General features: G+C 40.4%; 2 protein-coding genes and 1 long non-coding RNA gene across 4 annotated transcripts in view; 1 reads left to right on the plus strand and 2 right to left on the minus strand.

The window, feature by feature from the left end:
• The window catches only part of fhl1a (four and a half LIM domains 1a), a 17506-nt gene extending 3715 nt beyond the window's left edge, over positions 1–13791 (minus strand). Inside the window, exons 1-3 of one of the 2 annotated variants that reach the window (XM_086024542.1) lie at positions 13642–13791; positions 1539–1720; positions 203–380 (exon numbers count right to left, since the gene is read on the minus strand). In XM_086024542.1, coding sequence (XP_085880668.1) covers positions 203–380; positions 1539–1694 — 334 coding nt within the window. In that variant the 5' untranslated portion in view covers positions 1695–1720; positions 13642–13791. Of the gene's footprint in view, positions 1–202; positions 381–1538; positions 1721–7495; positions 7651–13641 lie in introns of those variants that run through there. The other variant, XM_086024541.1, reaches the window with a different exon arrangement.
• The window catches only part of LOC147151363 (uncharacterized), a 27838-nt gene continuing 8059 nt past the window's right edge, over positions 222–20000 (plus strand). The window contains exons 1-2 of the long non-coding RNA XR_015085838.1: positions 222–444; positions 17426–17527. This is a non-coding gene — a long non-coding RNA (uncharacterized LOC147151363). The remainder of the gene's footprint in view (positions 445–17425; positions 17528–20000) is intronic.
• Positions 17326–20000, minus strand: part of slc9a6a (solute carrier family 9 member A6a) — an 11507-nt gene continuing 8832 nt past the window's right edge. The window contains exon 16 of the mRNA XM_086024540.1: positions 17326–20000. This exon is cut by the window's right edge and continues 1129 nt beyond it. The gene's annotated coding sequence lies outside the window, so the exon portion shown is untranslated.

Here is a 20000-nt window from a genome sequence, read left to right on the forward strand (position 1 = left end):
GTGCACGTTAATGTTTGTTCTGCATAGGAGGTATATAAAGACTTAACGCTCATGACATCAAATTTGATTTAAGTGTGCTTTAAGTTTTCCTATCACCACAACTCTCACCAAACGTCTTTTAATTTCCCAAAACATGCATATTAAGTTCAGCCTTGAAATGAGTCTGATTGTAACCGAGGACGGACGTGTGGGCGTGTCCCACCTGGCATGACCACCTTGTAGCATCCTTGGCAGCGGTTGCCGTCCTCGCGGGAGCTGCACTTGCCGCACATGATCTTGCCATCATCGCGGGCGCAGAAGGGCTCGCTGGCTAGCGGCTTGTAGCACTTGGCGCAGCGGAAGCAGTCCTCGTGCCAGTGGCGGTTCTTGTGGTGCAGCTCCTGAATGCGAGGGAACGGAGGTGTCGGTCAAGGGCCACTCCAGTGTTGGGAAGGAGCCAATAGAGTAAGTATGTGTTCAGATATCTTTAATGGTCGTGAGTATTCATTTTTGTCACTTTTTGCTCTGGCCACTGACGCTCTTAAACTTCTCACATGCTCAACAAAAACCCTCTCACTTACAAAAAAACAACAACAAAAAAGCAACATTCCACTCCCACCAAAAAAAACTTCTCACATTCACCAAAAGTGCTTTCACTCACACCCAAAACATTCATGCATTAAACAACTCGTGCACAAAAAAAACACTCACCACAAAAATTCTTACACACCAAGAAATCTCAAATATCAAAAACTCTCACTTTCTTGCATGTTCACCCAGGAAAGAACTCGCATAAAATGTCACACACACACCAAAAATTTCCCACACTCACAAAAATTACCTCTCACAAGTTGTTACACCTAAAACCACTCATTCTTGCACAAAAAAATCACATTCAATTTAGTTTCATCCACCCAAAAAACTCCCATTTAGATTAAAAGAAACTCTCACTATCAAACGCAGCCAACAACTCTCACCTCAACACAATTTTTGCACTGAAAAATTAAACCTCTTACACTAAGTAAAGATCTTTCACACTCTCTCTCTAACTCTCTCGTTCACACACCCAAAAATCTCTGTCACCCAAAAAATCCCACACATAACAAAAAACTCTCACGTTCAGCACACAAAAATAATTTCACTCACATTTCACATCACACCCCCAAAAAAATCACATTCACACCCAAAAAAAACCTTTTACACTCACCACAAAAAAACTCTTGCATACATTGCAAAACATTTTACTAACATTAAAAAAAAACTCCACTTACATAAAAATTTCCGCATGAACAAAAAACTCTATGAAAAAATGCTCACATAACACACCCACAAATACTGTCACTCACACCCAAAAAACTCACTCACAGTTAACTCACAAAAAAGAAACCTTTTACATCAACCTATAAACCTCTTGCACGCCCGAAAATCTCTGTCCTCTCATTCACACCTAAAGAAACCTTACACTCACCACTTCTTGTTCTTGTTCTTGTGTGTGTGCGCGTGTGTCGGTGCGTGTGTGTTTGCACGTGTGCACGTGTGTGTCCGTGTTCGTCTCTGACCTTGGAGTCTGCGCCGATGGGTCGCCTGCACTCAGCGCAGGTGTTGGCGCAGACTTTGTCGAAGCACTTGGTGCACACGTGCTTGTCATCCTTCTTGACGTATTTCTTGCCGTGCAGGTTGTCGCGGCAGTAGAAGCAGTCGAAACGCTCCGTCATGGTGGAGGTCAGGTAGTTTCTGGGGCCTTCCATTAAAAACAACAGAACAACGTCACTTCTTTGTGTCAGCCTGTGCTGAGGGATGCGAGTCTGGGTTCGGGGTGAGGCTGTAGATGCCACTTCGGAAGGCAATCGCTGAAGGTGCCGGGATCTGTTGTGTGTATTCGCTGACATGTTAGCTAATTGCCGGGGAGGTGATATGTGTGTATACACACATTCGGATGGAAATGGCCAACCTGGGGGTGGCCTGACATATATGCCCACTTACAAAAAAAAAATAAAAAATGGTACCGGTGCCAGATAGACCGTTGGTTGACAAGGCTCCGCAGTTTTGCGAGGCAAAATTGGCATTTTGTGACTCATCAAAATACATTGAATACTAGAAAAACTGAGAATCAACTGCTGAGATGTCCGAAAAAACCTTCACTGGGCTATATGCACGCGCGTCACTCACCACACCTACACTCGAGTAGTCAGCTACTTGCGCTGCACCAGCTAGCTATAGCAACGAGCTTCAGCTGGATATTAGTGTGGCTTAACATGTTGCCGAGTTGCTCTTAAGTTGATAATCATCGCCTCCATCGCGGCGAATAAGATACACTTCTGACAAGTATCTTTCTGACGAAGGAAGAAGCCATGCTAATTGCTAAGCTAACATAAGATTGACATTGCTAGCATGTTTAACAATAGAATTAAGTTCTTGAGATTGAGCCCTTGTTTCACAGAAGTCTGGCTGGAACCGCGATGTCACAACGTTGCTCTTAAAATGAAGTCATTGATTAGCAAAACTCCTCCGCAAAGAAAAAAGTTATTTCGAGCCTTGCGTTGGGGACCCCTGGTCAACTAATACGGCCCTGTATGTGGTTGCCGCGGCTGCCCTTTCGATCATATCCACCAAAAATCCCCTTTGAGACTCACAGATGTCAATCTCAAGCAGCCAAAACCAAAAGCGACTTTTATCCAGCTCTTCATGCCAAAATTCCATCAAAAACCCCGCCCGCTCGCAAAGACGACCCCCCCCCCCCGCCCCCGGAGGTCAACTGCATCGTTATTGGCGATCCGCTTTGGTTATCGGCCTTTCCATCGCAGGAATGCAGACAGACGAGTATGGAAAAGATTTAGTCCGTGTGGCGGAGAAAAAGTGATAGATGTTGACGCTTCATTTCATTTTAAACCACTACAGCTGGAGATTTGAGCAAAGCTCAGAGGTCATGACATTTGGGCTTGGTAAGCATGGTGACACAAATATTTGGGAACCATGACGACAGGCAAGCTCTTAGACTGTGTGTGTGTATATTGTCTTCTGTGTGTGGTTGTGTATCAAGTGTCTTTACATACCTATTTGTGTTTCTCTGCATGTTAGCGTGTTCATGTTTGTGTGTCTTTATGGCGGGAATCGATATGGGTCTCGGTATCGGGTGGACACCGGCCTTATTTTAAGCTATCGGATACTTGTGGATGCTGTCCATACCAGCCACCAATACTTCAGGTGAAAAAAAAAAATGGACACGTAAGTCCTCCTCAGCATTTGTTGGCCCTATTTTGTGATCATCTGCGTTAGAAAGACAGATCTTTGTTCACAATTTTTGGTCTGTGTTACATTAAGTTCTATATATCAAATGTACTAGGGGTATCGATACACTGTATCGGTGAGTACTCAAAGAGTGAATACTCGTACTGGTATTAGTCTGAAAAAAAGTGGTATCGAATATCCCTAGTCTGTTATTGATGTGGTGTGTGCGTGTGTGTGTGTGTTTATTTTTGTGTTTCTCTCTATGTTTGTGTGTGGGATGTGAGCTTGTGTGTCTGTAATATTCTGTGCTAATGTTTGTTTTTGGCTACGTTAGCATAGCTGCGTTTGGGTATACTTGTGTGTAAAAGTTTGTGTGCGTACACACGTCTTAGTGTATCTTTGTGTGTACTCGTGTGTCTGCATACAGTGCACGCGTGTTCACGTGTGCGTTTGTGTGTCATTGTGGTCCTGCATAGCTGTGTTTGTGTGTGTGCATGCTCGTGTGTATTTGTGTGTTGAGCCTGTGTTTACATGTGTGTAGGGGTGTGTGTGTGTGCGTCAAGGTTGGGGCGAATGCTATCAATGCGCAACTGTATCCAGGGGATAAAGTGGGTTACTTGAGGACGGAGTCACGGGGGGGCACGAGTCAGTCGTCAACGTCATCAGGCAACAAATCACAGTGGCTCTTTTCTAAAGTAAACGTTCTATTTAGGGCCCGCTAAGCCTCCTCTGGCTATTGTGCTTCCACTGGGGACAAGTCCAGGACTTGGCCTTTAATCTTTGTTCCCAAGCGCGACAGCTGACTGCCACCGATGCCGTTATGTGCCTGCAAGAAGATGAGCTTTTGGGGGTGGGGGTCAGACCAGTTTGGGACGTGAGTCACACCGCTACGATGTTGGAGCTTCTGTGCATGGGTGTGTGCGGGCGTTCATGTGTGTCCAAGTACAGTTTTCGTGCATGTATGTACTTAGGTGTACGTCTTTGGTGTATGGTTCAGCAGTTGTATTTTACAGGCAAAGACTCGTATTCAAGGTTCAAAGAAATCTGTTAGAACAGTCGTTGAATTATGAAACAAAAATAGTTTTATTTTTTTGTCCACTTTCATTTTGCGCAAGTATTTACTTCTGTTCCCAGCTTCATAAAAAAATGTGGATGAAAAATGTGATCAACCACACTTTTTCAGACTCATTGTGAAATGACAGATAAATAAGTCATTGGGATAGAATGAGTTATTCGGAATCAATTATGGAACTGTTCCCAGCTTCATAAAAAAATGTGGATGAAAAATGTGATTAACTCATTCAGTACCACAGTTTTTCAGACTCATTGTGAAATGGCAGATAAGTAAGTCATTGGGATAGAACGAGTTATTCGGAATCAATTATGGAACATTTTTCCATTAGTTAGTTTTACAAAAAAAATGTAATCGCTTGACAGCACTAGTATTTTTGTATGTGATTGCTTGTAAGTTTGTTTGTGAGTTGGTTTCCTTAGTTGTGTCCATATACATAACATGTTTGTTAGGTTGTGTGTGCGTGAGTGTGTTTGAATTTTTGTCTGTGTTTGTGTGTGTTTCCCTGTGAATTTTTGCGTGTGCTCACTTGTGTGTTTGCGTTACCAGCGCTGCGTGCCTTCCATGATCAGATCCAACATAATGTATGACCTGCGACAGTCTGGCGCGCACCCCACTTCTCACCCAAACTCAGTTGGGCTACGATGGATGGATGGTTTGGGCTACATGTGCTGTAAATGGAATGGATTACACGTTCCCCACTGTATTCCCGAGTTAGGCCGACGGAGACGGAATGTTCCACAGCGGGGGGGTTGACCGTCTTGAGTTTTTTGGGGATGTCACCGCTTCCCTGCCATCATTGGATCCTTTTTTATTTGTGAGAAATGTTGAGGCCATCCTGGGCCAACCAAATATTTCTTTTGAAAGGTCACCATGGCCTTTGACCAATTCACTCATCCCTCGGTCCAAGTGGATCGCGGTTCCTCTGGAACACGCTCGTAACGTTTTTTAACGCCAAGCATGCTGTAATATCACATATATGCGGAGGTGACTTGATTCGAGTCATGTGGCTTGACTCAAGTCAGACTCAAGTCACCAGTTTTTGGACTTGAGACTCGCTTGGCTACAAAGTTCTTAATGCTGAAAACACGTTCTAAAGAAAGTCATCATTACCCATTACATAACATACTTCACATACATTTTTTTTTCATATAGCATAGGTGTGTGAATGCTTGTCTCTCAGTATTCACGTTAACTTTTGTCCATGTACAGAGCATGTTCTCAGCTCTGAATACTCATGCTCACCAGAAAAAAATATGTTGTGATGCTCTTCGCTCTGAATTAAGCAGTTATTAAAAAGTCTCTTGGTGAGTAACAATTCTCTCTAAGTCCAGAGAACAAGTTCTTGTCTCTCAGCATTTGTAAAAAAAAATAAACAGGAAGATAGATGGAATGCTTTTCACTCAGCATATGCTGTAAAGTCATATGCTCACTATGCAGAATAGTGCACGTCAAAGTGTTTTTCTCCAAGCATTCAGCTGAAAACGTTCTTATGGCTACTAAATGTCAATGTGTAAATGTCTCTCAGCATTCACACATCTATAGCAGCAGGAAGGCATATGCCGAATCATAGACTCGTCCCTCAGCATGTATACAAAATCGTTTCCAAATACTGTAGTCGTGAATGCTTGTCTCTCGCCATTCACTCTACCATAAAGAAGTCATATGGTTAATACTCATATTCTCCAAATAAAAAAAATCAAATGCTCACTACCGTAAATGCTTTCTCTCACAGTATTCACATGTAAATGGGAAATCAGCCCCCCCGAAATTCTTTGCAATATTATGTTCTATGCGCCTTTGCTAGTCTAAACATGGCATTCTGGTTGATATTGCATTTGCCGAATATGAGTTAAGCAGCAAAATCCACCTGTTTTTAGCCATCTCAGGGGGTGCCCATTTTGTCACTTTTGTCGACTGAAAATGACAGTTGCTCAAGTAATGACCAATCAAGGCTCATCTCTTTTATGAATCTGAGCCATGATTGGTCATTATCTGAGCCCTGAGCGGCTGTGATGTCATTTTCAGTCGACAGCAAGTGGCAAAATGACCATACTCCAGGGATGGCGAAAAACGTGTGGGTTTTACTGCATAATTCGCAATATTAGTCATAACGGCATGTTTCTACCGGTGGGCTTGCATAGAACATATTCTTGTAAAGAAAATTTTGGTGTTGACTTCCACTTTAAACAATGTGGACACAGTAGCATTGATGACATCTTTTATTTCTCACACTCATTAAGAAGTCAACCTTCTCTGAATATACTCATTATAGTTGTTTGTGTGAATGCTTATCCCTCAAAATGTATACAATATTTTCAATGCTGGCATTTCAGCATTGCAAGCTAACACTTGCTCATTGTAATCATATTCTGTAACCACTACCGTGAATCCTTGTGTCTCAGCGTTCACCTGAATTGACTGACTTATTTGGCAATGTTTTGAACTGGGTTCAATCCTATCGTGGCAATATAGAAGTTTTTTTCACCAACTTTGAATGAATATTCACCTACAAGATATGAACTGAATCATGGTGTCCCTCAAGGCTCAATTATATATCCACTTCTTTTTAACTGTATTTCAGACATTAAGACATGAATGGCCGTGAACATCTTACAGCTTGCCCATGACAAAAAATAGTCAGTAATGAAACACTGAAAGAAAAAATATTTTTAAGTAAAGCCACTAAAACAGAAACTCGTTAAAGTCAAACCAAACCTCTGCATCAAACAAATCAAGAATCGCTTTCATTTTCTCAAAAACATTGCCACAGTGTGTCCATTTCTCTCTAAATCCAACACGGACATACCAATTGGTGCTTTTGTTACTTGTCCAATCGACTATTGTAATCAAAATTGTAGTCATGGTGATAATTACTCACTATAAAGTTATCATACAAGCCTCGGCGTGAACTCTTGTCTCGGCATTTCTACAAAATGCTGTAAATGCTGTTGATGCACATTAGCACTTGTTTGAATGCTTGTCTCTCAGCATACTAGCAAACTGTAACTAAATAATCTGGCTGCAAAACAGCATAGCGAGGGAAGCATTCAAACAGCGTGGTGTGAATGCTTATCTCTCAGCACCAACGTGTCACCTTTGCAGCCAGGTTATCCACTTTATGCCATATAAAATGGCATTCACATCAACCGTCAGTATTAAACCAATCGGACTAATACTATAACCTTAATTTTATCGATGTACTAGTTAACATACCTGAGAGCCTGTAGAAAGTCATGTTGCTTGTGTTCAGGAGCAGCAGCAGATGTCAAAACAAAAGATGGAGGCAGCGGCAAGAGAGGTCGGAACCCACATGTGCGTCGGGTTCCGGGTGTCCGTATATACACCCTTGCATACACCCACCCGAAACCACCCCGACCCCGCCATCCCAGTCCAAATCCAGCCTTCGCCTCCTTTTTAGGCCTTGGAGAATGGACAGGATAGATTAGGTGATGGAGATTACATTCTGATGGTGTCCAAACGGATGGTTAAAAATAGTATTAGAGGAAGTTCTGAATGATGGCAGACCCGCAAGGATAACAGATACTCCCAAATCCCCCCCAGGCCGCCCCACCATCGAATGTTTTGTCTCTGCCGGCTGGACCACGTCAACATCGCAATTCGTCCCGATGAGTCACAAGGGAATAAATTGAGTGCTGGCTTTTGAAGTTTATTTTTGTGTCTCTTGGTGATTTCAAAGGCCATCAGTTGGGAAAATAGCAAGCACACATTTGGGGTTCAGAAGCGCGCTCTGATCGGTTGTCGCATTCATGTGGCAGATATGCTCGACTTTCCCATCATTAGGTTATTACGAAATTCATCATTCATAAGAGTGCTATTCGAGTTCAGTATCACTGCATGATTGAATTTTACTTTACTTTTATCTTCAGATTTTTTTTTAAACACAGTTGAGGTCATATTTTAAATTGTTTATATTTTTATTAGTAGTCTGAGTTTATCGCGTTATTAACGGCGTTAACGCAGCTTCCTTTTGACGCCATCAATTTTTTTATCGCGTGATTAAGGCTCATTTTGTAGTCTTTTCACACGTTGCCGCTGAAAAACAACAACACCTCACCGGATCTTGCAAGACCAGAAAAAAAAAAAAACATTAAAGCAGAAATCAACCCAAACATATATATTTTTTTAAGAATATGTTCTATGCAGGCCCACTAGTTGAAACAAGGCATTCTGATTAATATTGTGTTTGTGGAATATGAGTTAAGCAACAAAATCCACCCATTTTTAGCCATCTCTGGGGGCGGCCATTTTGTCACTTCTGTCAACTGAAAATGACATCGCACACCCTCACCGCTCAGATAACGACTAATCATAGTTCAACACAAAACAGGTGAGCCGTGATTGGTTGTTACCTGAGCCCTGAGCAGTTGTGATGTCATTTTCAGTCGACAGAAATGACAAAATGGCCGCCCCCAGTGATGGCTAAAAACGGGTGGATTAACTCATATTCCACAAACGCAATATTTATCAGAATGCCTTGTTTCAACTAGTGGGCTTGTATAGAACATATTCTTGGAAAACAAATATGTTTGGGTTGACTTCCCTCTTTAATAAAGTATTTGCATAAGAAAATCAATACTCTTATTCATATTAAGGGTATTAAAATTCGATAGAATAATAGAACAATACAATAAATAAATAAATAATAATAAAATGAAAAATGAGATCAATCATGATTAAATATTTTAATCGCTTGACGGCACTGATTTTTATTTTGTTATTTTTATTTTCAAATATCTGTCTACTTATTTTTCACTCAACTTGTATTTTAAATTTCTAGCTGATTTGATAGTTTTATTCCGACTATACTTTCATTTTCATTGATTGCGCCACAGCTGAGGAAGTGGCGCGTGACTCGGCCGTTAAAGTCTGCCTAGCAACAAGAGGCTACGTTGAGTGGAGACCTGTGTAAATTTCATAAAAGCGTGGCACTCACCATTTCGGAAGGACAAGACAACTGCTCCATTCTTTGCTTTTTGTTTTATTCTATATATTGAATGACACTTTACGTTTTCATGTACACAAGCTCTGTTACTGCAGTTAGGCCTCTGGGTGTTGATGACCTTTGACGCTGGAATTAAAAAAACAAATCTTTTGACTTTGTGACGCAATTGCTGACAGTATGAATAGGTTTTCTGATATGTTTTATTCAAATGAAAATAGACTACTTCTTCAGAGAGATGGGTTTCGATTGATTTTGTGGTAAACACTAATCAATGCAGTGAGCTTGCATGTGCATGTATGTTTGTGTGCCTGTGCGTGTGTGTGTGTTACCTTGTGTGTGTGTTATAGAGGATCATCTGGACTTAATCACACAGAACCTAAAATTGTGTTTGTAGCTTCTCATACTGGGCCAGACGATTTCTATTCAAGTTTGTTTTTCAACAACTTCCCCGAAATTTAGGAGAACATTTTAATAGATGTTTGCATTGCTTATCAGAAGCAATCAATCACTTTCTTCCTCTATTTCTCTCCTTCTTCAGTGTGCTGCATTCATGTCTGCTTTTTAAATGTAGTTGACATGAAATACCAAACTGATGACTGCAGATAATGGAATCAAATTAAAAGCAAACGTTTATTTATGGGGTTTTTTTTTTTTCGATACAGCGAGACAAAGACATTTGATATCATGGCATTGAAACCACATCTATGAAAGCTTGAGGTATGGTTATGTGAGAGCAATTACAAAGTGACAGTAATGTAGTTGGAGTAGAACACAACAAAATATACTGTATATTACTTAGGTTATTTTGTGTTTGTGCACTGCACTCAGGTACTTGGACCCCCCCGCCCCAAAAAAAAAAAATTCATCAGTTTATTGCAATTGCTGGAATTGTAACATTTTTAAACCAGTTAGGGTTTAAGGGTTTAGGTTCTAAATACTACTACATTAAAACATACTTAAAAAAAACATATTAAACGTGAAAAATGTTCACGCCACATTGGCAGTTCCGCGCTACTGTAATTTATTTTTGTCTACATTGTGTTTTAAATTACGAATCTTCTTAGGTCACATTAGTTTATAATTTTACCAGAGAGAAAAATTAAAATTGTATTTAAAAAAAAAAAAAATAATTTCACAGCTCTATTAAAAAAAAGGATATTCATTGTCAAAGTTATAGTAATGCTTGATTTGTCTTTTGTATTTCACATTTTCCCCATCATTTTAATTCTTTTTGTGAAGATTTTCAAATCCACTTTGGTAAGAATAGGTTGCAATGATATTTTACACTTTTGTAAGCTGCTGGCAACAAAAGTGAGTACACTCCAAAGTGAAAATGCCCAAATTAAAAATGCAATACAAAAAAATTATAACCCCAGGGACGTTTCGTGGGTCTTCTTAACGTAACTTTTCCACATTATTAATCACGATCAACATTTTTTATACGATCAATAACAAATATACATACAACTTTAATAATAATTGTAATAATACAATATGCCCTTCCCCCTCAAATTTTCAACATTTCTACTTTTCCGAAGTTCTGATCACTTTTCTTTCTTTCTGCATGTTGTGTTTTCTAATAGGCGTTAATTATTGGCCGGTAAACTCATTTCCTGTGTGTTCTGCTGGAATACATAAGTGGCACACACACATGCACGCATACTCACTTACACACTTGGGTGAGGACAGAGCAGTGGCAGGCTGCACTCCATTATCACTGGCATGGTGGCAATGACTCATCCGCACGCGCGCACACACATGCGCGCACGCACGCGCGCCTGTGAACTAAAGGTCACACATGCAGGATGCGGTATGTGCGCACCAAAGGCCACCAGGGCAACCGTCTGTCAACATGCAGCCACACATATACGCACACACACACACACATGCAGATAAAAGCACTTGAGCTCTAATTTAGTCGCGTCCACTTATGCGATGAGCAACTGGAGGCTTGACTACACATGTTGATGTGATTTAGTTTCACATTCAGACAGTCAAATAAGCTGCGCAGTGGTGGGTGCTCAACTCGTTTTCATATCATAGTTAGGGTTGCCCTTAAAGAGCCAGTTACAATGGTGAAAGCACATCAGTTGTATAATCGCGGTTGATGCCAAACAACTCTGTTGAAGTGTGCCAAGGAGCTTAATTTAGACTAAAATAGTGCTTTGCCACCATCTGGTGGCATCTTGGTGCCAAGGAACTCTGTTGAAGTGAGTTTAGAAGCTTCATTTGGACAAAAGTAGTGCTTTACCGCCATCTTGATGGCAATGAGTTATGTTGAAGTAAGCTGAGGAGTAATATTTAAACAAAAATAGTGCTTTGCCACCAATTTGTGGCACCTTGATGCTAAGGAACAATGTTGATGTGCGTTGATGAGCTTCATTTAGACAAAACTAGTGCTTTTGCAGCATCTTATGCTGTCTTGATGCCAAGGTTCTATGTCGAAGTCAGTTGACGGGCACCATTTAGACAAAAGCAGTACTTTGCCACTATATTGTGGCATCTTAATGCTATGGGACAGTGTCGAAGTGGGCCGAGGGGCTTTAATTACCCAAAAGTACTGTTTTGTCACCATCTTGGCCATCTTGATACCGAGGAGCCAAGTTGAAGTGAGTTTAGGAGCTTCATGACAAAAGTGGTGCTTTTTTCACCATCTTGATGTTAAGGAACTATGCTGAAGTGAATTGAGAAGCTTAATTTCGATAAAAGTGGTGCTTTGCTGTCATCTTGCGGCATCTTGCTACCAAGGAACTATGTTGAAATAAGGTGAGACGCTTCACTGACCAAGCTAGTGTTTTGCAAACCTCTTGTCTTGTGCCATCTTAGTGCGAAGGAACTATGCAAAGTTAGTTAAGTGTAACCTAGCAAAAGTAGCATCTCTTCTTTTACTCAAGCAAAAGTAAAAAGAATGTTGCCTTTCAACCGCTCCAGTAATTCATCCCAAGAGTTACTTAGAGGAAAAATTTTCATATTCACCATGTAGCTAACCGAATCCATGACTCATGTCTGCTGCTTTTGTGCTGACTTCACATAAAAGACGCAAAATTAAAGGTTCTTTTATGCAGCGCCACAAACATATTTCAGAACGCCTGAGAAATGTTTTATGGGTTGGAGGAGGCCGATGATGTCATTGTGGAGAGGAAGCAGCGCGTCTGGTACATGATGACATCATACGTTTGATTTGGGAGAGGCCCAGAAGGAGAAGTTAGGTAACCCTGTAACGAGTCACTTAGCCAGGCCACACAGCCGATAAACTACCGTTCAGTACAACACAGTACAGTGTTGTTTGATGCGCCATCTTAAATCTATTTCACAAGCAATGTAAAAAAATTATATATATATTGAAAATTGATCCAGAGGGCTCCGGTGACCAACACAGCAAAGAAAGGACAAGGACAAACGGCAGGATCAATAAGTACGCTAAGAAAATGTATTTCAAAAACAACACTACAAAGAGTATCATAAAAAGGTATTTATACACATTTATTTTGCGTCGAATTACGAAGAGATGAGAATAAATGTATTTTTAAAAATTCGCCACAGTACCACCTGCTGGATCTGGCCTGAATTTCACCTGGCCTGAATTGATGCAAAATGACCACTGAGAGAAAATATGATACTATAACAGTATCGATTTAAAAATATAACATTTTTGGTTTCGATTTATTTTCTTAATTCTTGATTGTCAATATTAATAAAAAAATAAATAATTATATATATACATATGTAAGTCTGATAAAATTCAAAATAGGAACATTTGGAAAAATTCACAGGGAAGAAGAAATAAATTAACTTAAGAAGTTATGTTTGTTTTTTTCTTTTTTCTTTTGCTATACACCAAAAAAATTTGAGCCAACACTATTATTTGGGTATTGACAAAATACAAGTAACACACAGACAAAAACATTACAAAAGCTCAACTGTTCATTTTGATTTTTGCTTAAAAAATATATTGAAAGAAAAACCCCAAATCCCCCCAAATATTTGTGTTCCTTTCAAATGATTACACGTGTTTTTGGAGTGAATAACCGAGTCCCATTGTTGTTTAATTTGGGGCACACAAAGACTGACTGCCAACCGTTTCATTCCTTTTAGATATCATAAATCCCTTCTCCAGTTCAACCGGAGTGTCACGTTTATTTATATATTACAGTACTTATGTACGAGCTATTTAGAAATATGAACGATGAATGATGAGCAACAGGCGGCTATTCCACTCACAGTTTAATAAACGAATGTTCAACAAACACACCTAAGGAGGATTAACATTACAATTTCAATGTGCGCAGCAAAGTGCATCACTTAACAAACAATAAGAAGTCCATAAAGGGATTAATAGAAGGTCACTTGTGGCACTGAGACGTATTCAGCATAAATAACAAATAACAGGACTCACCTTCTTCAAGAATGCAATTGCGAGTGTCTCGTCAGTTGGCTTGTTGGCCGAGCTGTGAAATGCGCTCGCCTCTTAAAAGCCACCGCAGGCCAGTCAAGAGGGAGGAACGAGCAAGCCAAAAAAAAAGAAAAGGGGGAAAAAAGTGCAGGACATAAGCCAAGCCTCCGAAAGCGCTCACAAACAATGACCTCAACGCAGGAATTTGGAAGATGGCGCAGAGGCCAATGAGATTAGGAGGAAAATGAAGACCAAAGTTGCACCAAGGTGACTTTCTGGAATGAAAACACTGCTTTGTTTTATTTGAACCAATTCAATTGTTTACTTCAATCTCGAGATTCATAGATGCTCAACAGTTAAAATCGTGAAAATATCATCAAAACTGCTTTTGCTTGACAGTATAAAGTAGCTCCTCAAAAACCACTGACTCATCTTGACATTTGACAGCAATTAAAATGGCCGAAATGTCATTCTTTCACCCTGAGATTGGATGACTTTTCCTCAAGTGACCCGAAAATACACAACAATGAAAATATCAATAGAAAATATAATATCAATAAAATATAAAATGTCCATCTTTTGCACAGGTCCGACAAAGTGTGTTTAGGCTGCAATTTGACCCATGTCTACTACTAAAATGTATTAAGTCAAGGAAAATGTTGCAAATGGTGGCAATCTTAGAGTAAAATCAACACAAATACATTTTTTTTCAAGAATGTGTTCTCAGCAGGCCCACTAGTTGGACCACAGCATTCTGATTAATATTGGGTTTGTGGAATATGAGTTAAGTAGCAAAATCCACCCGTTTTTAGCCATCTCAGGGGGCGGCCATTTTGTAACTTCTGTCGACTGAAAATGACATCACAACTGCTCAGGGCGCAAGTAGTGACCAATCACGGCTCAGCTTCAGAAAACAGGTGAGCCGTGATTGGTCGTTACCTGAGCCCTGAGCAGTTGTGATGTCATTTTCAGTCAACTGAAATGACAAAATGGCCGCCCGCGGAGATGGCTAAAAGAATGGGTGTATTAACTCTATTCCACAAACGCAATATTTCTCAGAATGCCTTTTTTCATCTAGTGGGCTTGTATAGAACATATTCTTGAAAAAAATATGTTTAAGACAATAAAACTGTATGTGCCATAAACATATTTTATAATCATTCAATGAAACAGTACCGCGAACTGTCTGTATAGCCACCACATTTGCATGGACTCTCATAGTTAAATGCATCCATTGAAGGGCCACGGGGGATTCTTAAAACAGTAAGAGTCCGAGGCATGTACATGAATGTGTAATTTTATGTTCACGGGGAAGCTTGAAACAGTCCGGCGAACTGTCTGTGTTCCCATCACATTACACATTCCCGCGGAGACATGCACCTGTTGGTCTTTGAAAGAGGATCTCCAAACAGTGAAATCATACAAGCTAAACACTCAATACTACTGATAGTGGATATTTTTTTTTTTTAAGGGTCAATACATGTCTAAAAAAGGTTTAAATAATTGATGACGAGAGGCAGTCACTCTATCAACGTGTGATATCAACACTCCCTGCGACATTCCAACCTTTTCTACACTTAGCAAAAAAAAAAAAAAAAACTGTTAAGTGGACACGCTCTTTGCTCTCCTTCTTTGGTCATAAACACGAGAATGACATGAAGATGACTCATTCTCCGAGAAAAGTATGCACACATCTGTCCGCTTTCACCTCCACGCTGCCAAAAAGCAAAACAGTTGGAGCATCAGCGACACTCACACACTTTTACATTCCTGAATGGAGAAGAAATACGTTTTGTAAGTCATGAGGTCATGTCTGCAAAACTCGGGGCAATGCCCAAATGTGATTACAGCAACAAGGCAGGATGCGTGAAATGTTACAATTACAGCAATAGTAAACACCGGTACAAATATTTTACTAAGAAGAAAATCCAATGGTCTCTACTTCCTGGGCAAGATGGCTAAAAATGATAATATTAACAATAAAATACAAAAAAGGGGTAGAAACTATGGCCTTATATTAAAATCAGTAAATCTGTAAAAACAGTCAAATGTCTTACGGTAATTCATATCTTTGTTATAAGCATTAACAGACCGCCCAAAAAGTCTTCTTATTTATTTATTTATTTATGTTAACATAGTTTATCAGGTTGTGTGTATGTGTGTGAGTGCAGGCATGCTTGTGGATATACAGTATGTCTGTGTATGCGAGGAGGGAGGGGGCGTGTCTTCTTTTTATGTTGTATTTTGGATTTTTTTATTGCACAGCACTTTTGAGTTGCATTTTTATGTATGATATGTGCTGTATACTCAAATTTGATTGATTGATATGGTATGATTGATATTAATTTAATATTTTGCAAGTTTCTCGGTTGATTAATCGGTTATCGGAATTTTATTTTGCCAAATATCAGAATCAGCATCAAAGCGTCCATATCAATCAGGCCCGAGCAGCAAATAACCAAGTAACGATTTGTCTTTTTTTTTTACAAAGAAAACAGAGCACTCTGTAATAACGTGTTACAAAAAACGATTCATATATTAATATTGAAATGTACTTTCTTGATGTGCCAGCTTTGACCACTGGGTGGCAGTATTATACGGTCCAGACACCCAAGACGAATAGACTACGTACTTTTTCTACAACTGCTGTGAGTAGGTAAAATGCTGTGTATTTTTTTTCATTGATGATAAGGAATATATGCCTGCGAGTATAGTTATATTATCTGTCTGAATGTGTTGCTCCACTGTTTGTGTTGCTTCAAAACAGCATTTAACAATGTTAACTTTAGCATGTCAATGGGATTTGTCATTGTTAGGTGGCATTAAGCTAAGCAGACTTTTTCTTAAGGTCTGTGGTTGTTATGAATACACAAGTACAGTCTCCTCCAAAAGTATTGGAACGGCAAGGTCAAGTCTTTTGTTTTTGTCGTATACTGAAGACATTTGGGTTTCAGATCAAAGTTGAGAATTTCAGCTTTTATTTCTGAGGTATTTACATCTAGATGTACTCCGGGCAGAGCACCTTTTGTTTGTTTTCAGGTGAGCAGAAGTATTGGGACATGTGACTGATGGGTGTTTCTAGTCGCTCATTTCTTGCCTTTTAGATTGTCTGCTTAAATATTAGATAGTGCTTGCTTTTAGTTTTGGGTTTCACCTGTGAAAACTGTATTTGCTGTTTCTGGTTTGCGGGAGAAAAGCAAACCATAATGAATCTGAGACAAGAATTGATGAGATGAGTCACAAAGGCCACAAAAGTTTCATGGGCTGTTATTGTCTTTGTTTTATGTTTCATCCCAAAGCTCAAGTGACCGCGCTCTTGTAACAGCAACACCCTTGGGCCGTACCTTGCCCAAACGGATCCGGAGAGAACTGGGCCAAGGACCACCCAGGCCAAGGACCATCTGGCGCTGAATGTGTTTCCCATTTGAAACTTGTTGTTGCAAAACAATGCAGACGTAATCACGTCATGAACAAACCAGGGCCGCCGAGCCGCCGCTGTGTTCTCATCCAAAGCTCGGCTCCTGTTTATTTCCTCTCATCTTTTTGCACACTCATGAACAGGTGAGAGGGGATTAACACTGATGTGAACAGTACCTGCCACACGGGACGTCTGCAAACACACGCGCACACAATGCATGACTCATCCACGCACACTCGCAAGCACGCAAAAAAGCAGAACTGGCCGTAGAAAGTGGACACAGCAGGTCTTTATAGTCGGTGTCATCCACAGAAAAACACTCAGCGTCTTTATTATTTTTCTTACATTTTGTTTTTGTCTCGCCCTCAGAGTCCAGCAGGAGGCTGATTCATGCTCGATTTGTTGTATCCATGGCAACAGCATACAAACACACAAAGAAAGTACCTGAATGCTACGGATGGATCGAATACAGTAAGCAATGTACATTTCATTCATTTGACATCAATTAGACAAGCTGAACGTTTCATTCATTACACTTAGGTTGCTTTTTTTTTTTTAAACTTTTTTTTTTTTTTTTTTTTTTTAAATGTCCCCCCTCCCCACCTCACGACTTTCCAACACATATAAAAGCAAAGTGACAGCTATGAGTGCAAATATTTTTTTTTCTGTTCTTAATATCCTTTCTGCAACAAATATAACACCGAAAGAGAATGCAAAAAATGAAGTCAAAATGGCAGTAAAAAGAAAATATTCTGGGGATCTTGTCGAAAAGTACTGGGGCCCAAAAAAAAACAAACAAACTTTCAATTAATTTCAAGTTCCTGCACAGCAGAAGATAACAGTTGGAAGAAGACCTTCCTCTTCCTTCCACCTCCATATCACTAACACACACACACACACACACACACACACCCACACACACACCCTCCAACACTCGTTCACACACACACACACACACACACACACACACACACACACACACATTTAAAGACACGCACACACGCGCACAATTCTTCTTCGACACACATACATAATCCAAAACACACACACACGCATGCCCTCTCAAAATACTTACAAACTCACGCGCACACGCTCACACACCCCAGACACACTCTCTAATACACACACACACGGAGCCCATTTACTGTTCCTCCATCACGCAACCATTTAGAGCTTGAGCCCAAGAGGCGAACAAATAGCCACACACACACACACACACACACCACTCACACACAGCGTGTGGTTGGTGCGCGGTGTGTTTTCCGGCTGGGGTCGACGACAACATGGCGGTTGCCACGGCGACGTCCTATCAACACTTCCTTTTCCACCAGCCCGCGCTAGACAGCTGCTGCTCACAGGCTCGCGGCCCAAAATAGCCTCTCAAGGGCCTTTGTGGTTAATGCATCACATCTGTAGATCATTTACAGCTATTGTTGTTATTATGATTATCGTTCTTATCAGCTGCCATGCTATAAGTTCTTTCTGGAACAATTTTTCAAGGACTTCTTTAGAATCCTACAGTGACCGGCAGAACAGTTCAATGTTCTTCCACTAGATGGCAGAAGGTGCGATTAACTTGTGTACTGACCTCTTGTCACTCATTAAGAGTCACGATAGCTTTGTGTTTGACTAACAACGCCCACATTTGACACTAAATTAGCCAGTAAATTGAGATGAGATTGTTATTTCAGAATATGAACATTTTGTGCCTTTTCATCCCATGAGAATTTTCATGTGTAAAACGTTATGCTCCTTGGTTTAATAAGTGTTGCGCTTTACCACGCTAAAGGTGTTCTTTGTCGCCATCTTGCAGCATCTACAAGCAATTTGAAACCTTCTTAGGAGCCCAACAATCACAAATTTTCGCTATCTGCGGCAGGTCTCAGTCGCACTAGCAGGGGAATGTTGTTGTGGAATAATCAAGTTTTGCTTATGCTGTTCTGTTTTATTGAGATGCACCATTAGTTCCTCAGTGTAACGTGTGAATCCGAATAACAAAATCCAGCAGTGCAGATAGAAATTAGGATTGTTTACCTTGATGAGGATCTAAGCATTATAATGGGAGAAGCTCAAAGCGAAGTGCAGTGATGTGAAGGCAATCACGAGAAAAAAAACAAAAAAATAAAACAAAACAAAAAACGCTGTTAAAAGGCTCTCTTCAAATCACACGCACGCACACGCACGCACACACACATTATTCACAGTCAGCGGCTCAGATTCATTTTGCGCATGAACGACTTTTAGCCCCCGGACGTGGAGCGTATTGCTAACTCGCGCACCCTCCTTGCCAGAACTCCAACTGGGTTGAAAGGTCGCCTCCCAGGCACTTGATTGACAGCTCGCGTACTGTTAAGTGGCGACCAATCGCCCGCCGGTCCAAAGAAAAAGCCAAGAAGGATCCTCAGCATGCAAACCAAGCTTACAGTACCGCTGCTATATTGTTAGAAATGTGGAAAGCCGTTTCAGCATTTATTCCATTTCCTACTAGTGCGCTGAGTTGTCCACGTACTAGTACCCTCTTTTCTCGTCAATACCAAGACAAATTGTATTGTCTTACTAGTGACGTTTTTCCACTACTGTATTGAATGAAATTTCTGCGCACTAGTTCACCCCTCTAACAAGTAAACGTTTTTAGACTATTGCCTTCCATTATTGTATGGAATTTCTGTACAGTGGTAAAATCACTGTGCATTACTATTAACTTTTTTCCAACTAGTGTCTTCCACTACTGTACTTTCTATGCACTAGTGGAAAAACTAGGGCGCACCAGTAGACTGCACAGAATGCACTCTTAGAACAACTAGGGCACACTAGTAGAACGAGACCACACTAATAGAATTAGAGGCACTAGTAGAAGGACTAGGGTGCACTAGTACAGTGACAATAAGAATGCACCTGCGCAACAACTAGAACACACTTGTAGAATGAGTAAAATGCACTGGTA

The sequence above is a fragment of the Filicampus tigris genome, chromosome 2, assembly GCF_054856515.1.
Source record: "Filicampus tigris isolate MCC_2025a chromosome 2, RoL_Ftig_1.0, whole genome shotgun sequence".
Classification (NCBI taxonomy): Eukaryota; Metazoa; Chordata; class Actinopteri; order Syngnathiformes; family Syngnathidae; genus Filicampus; species Filicampus tigris.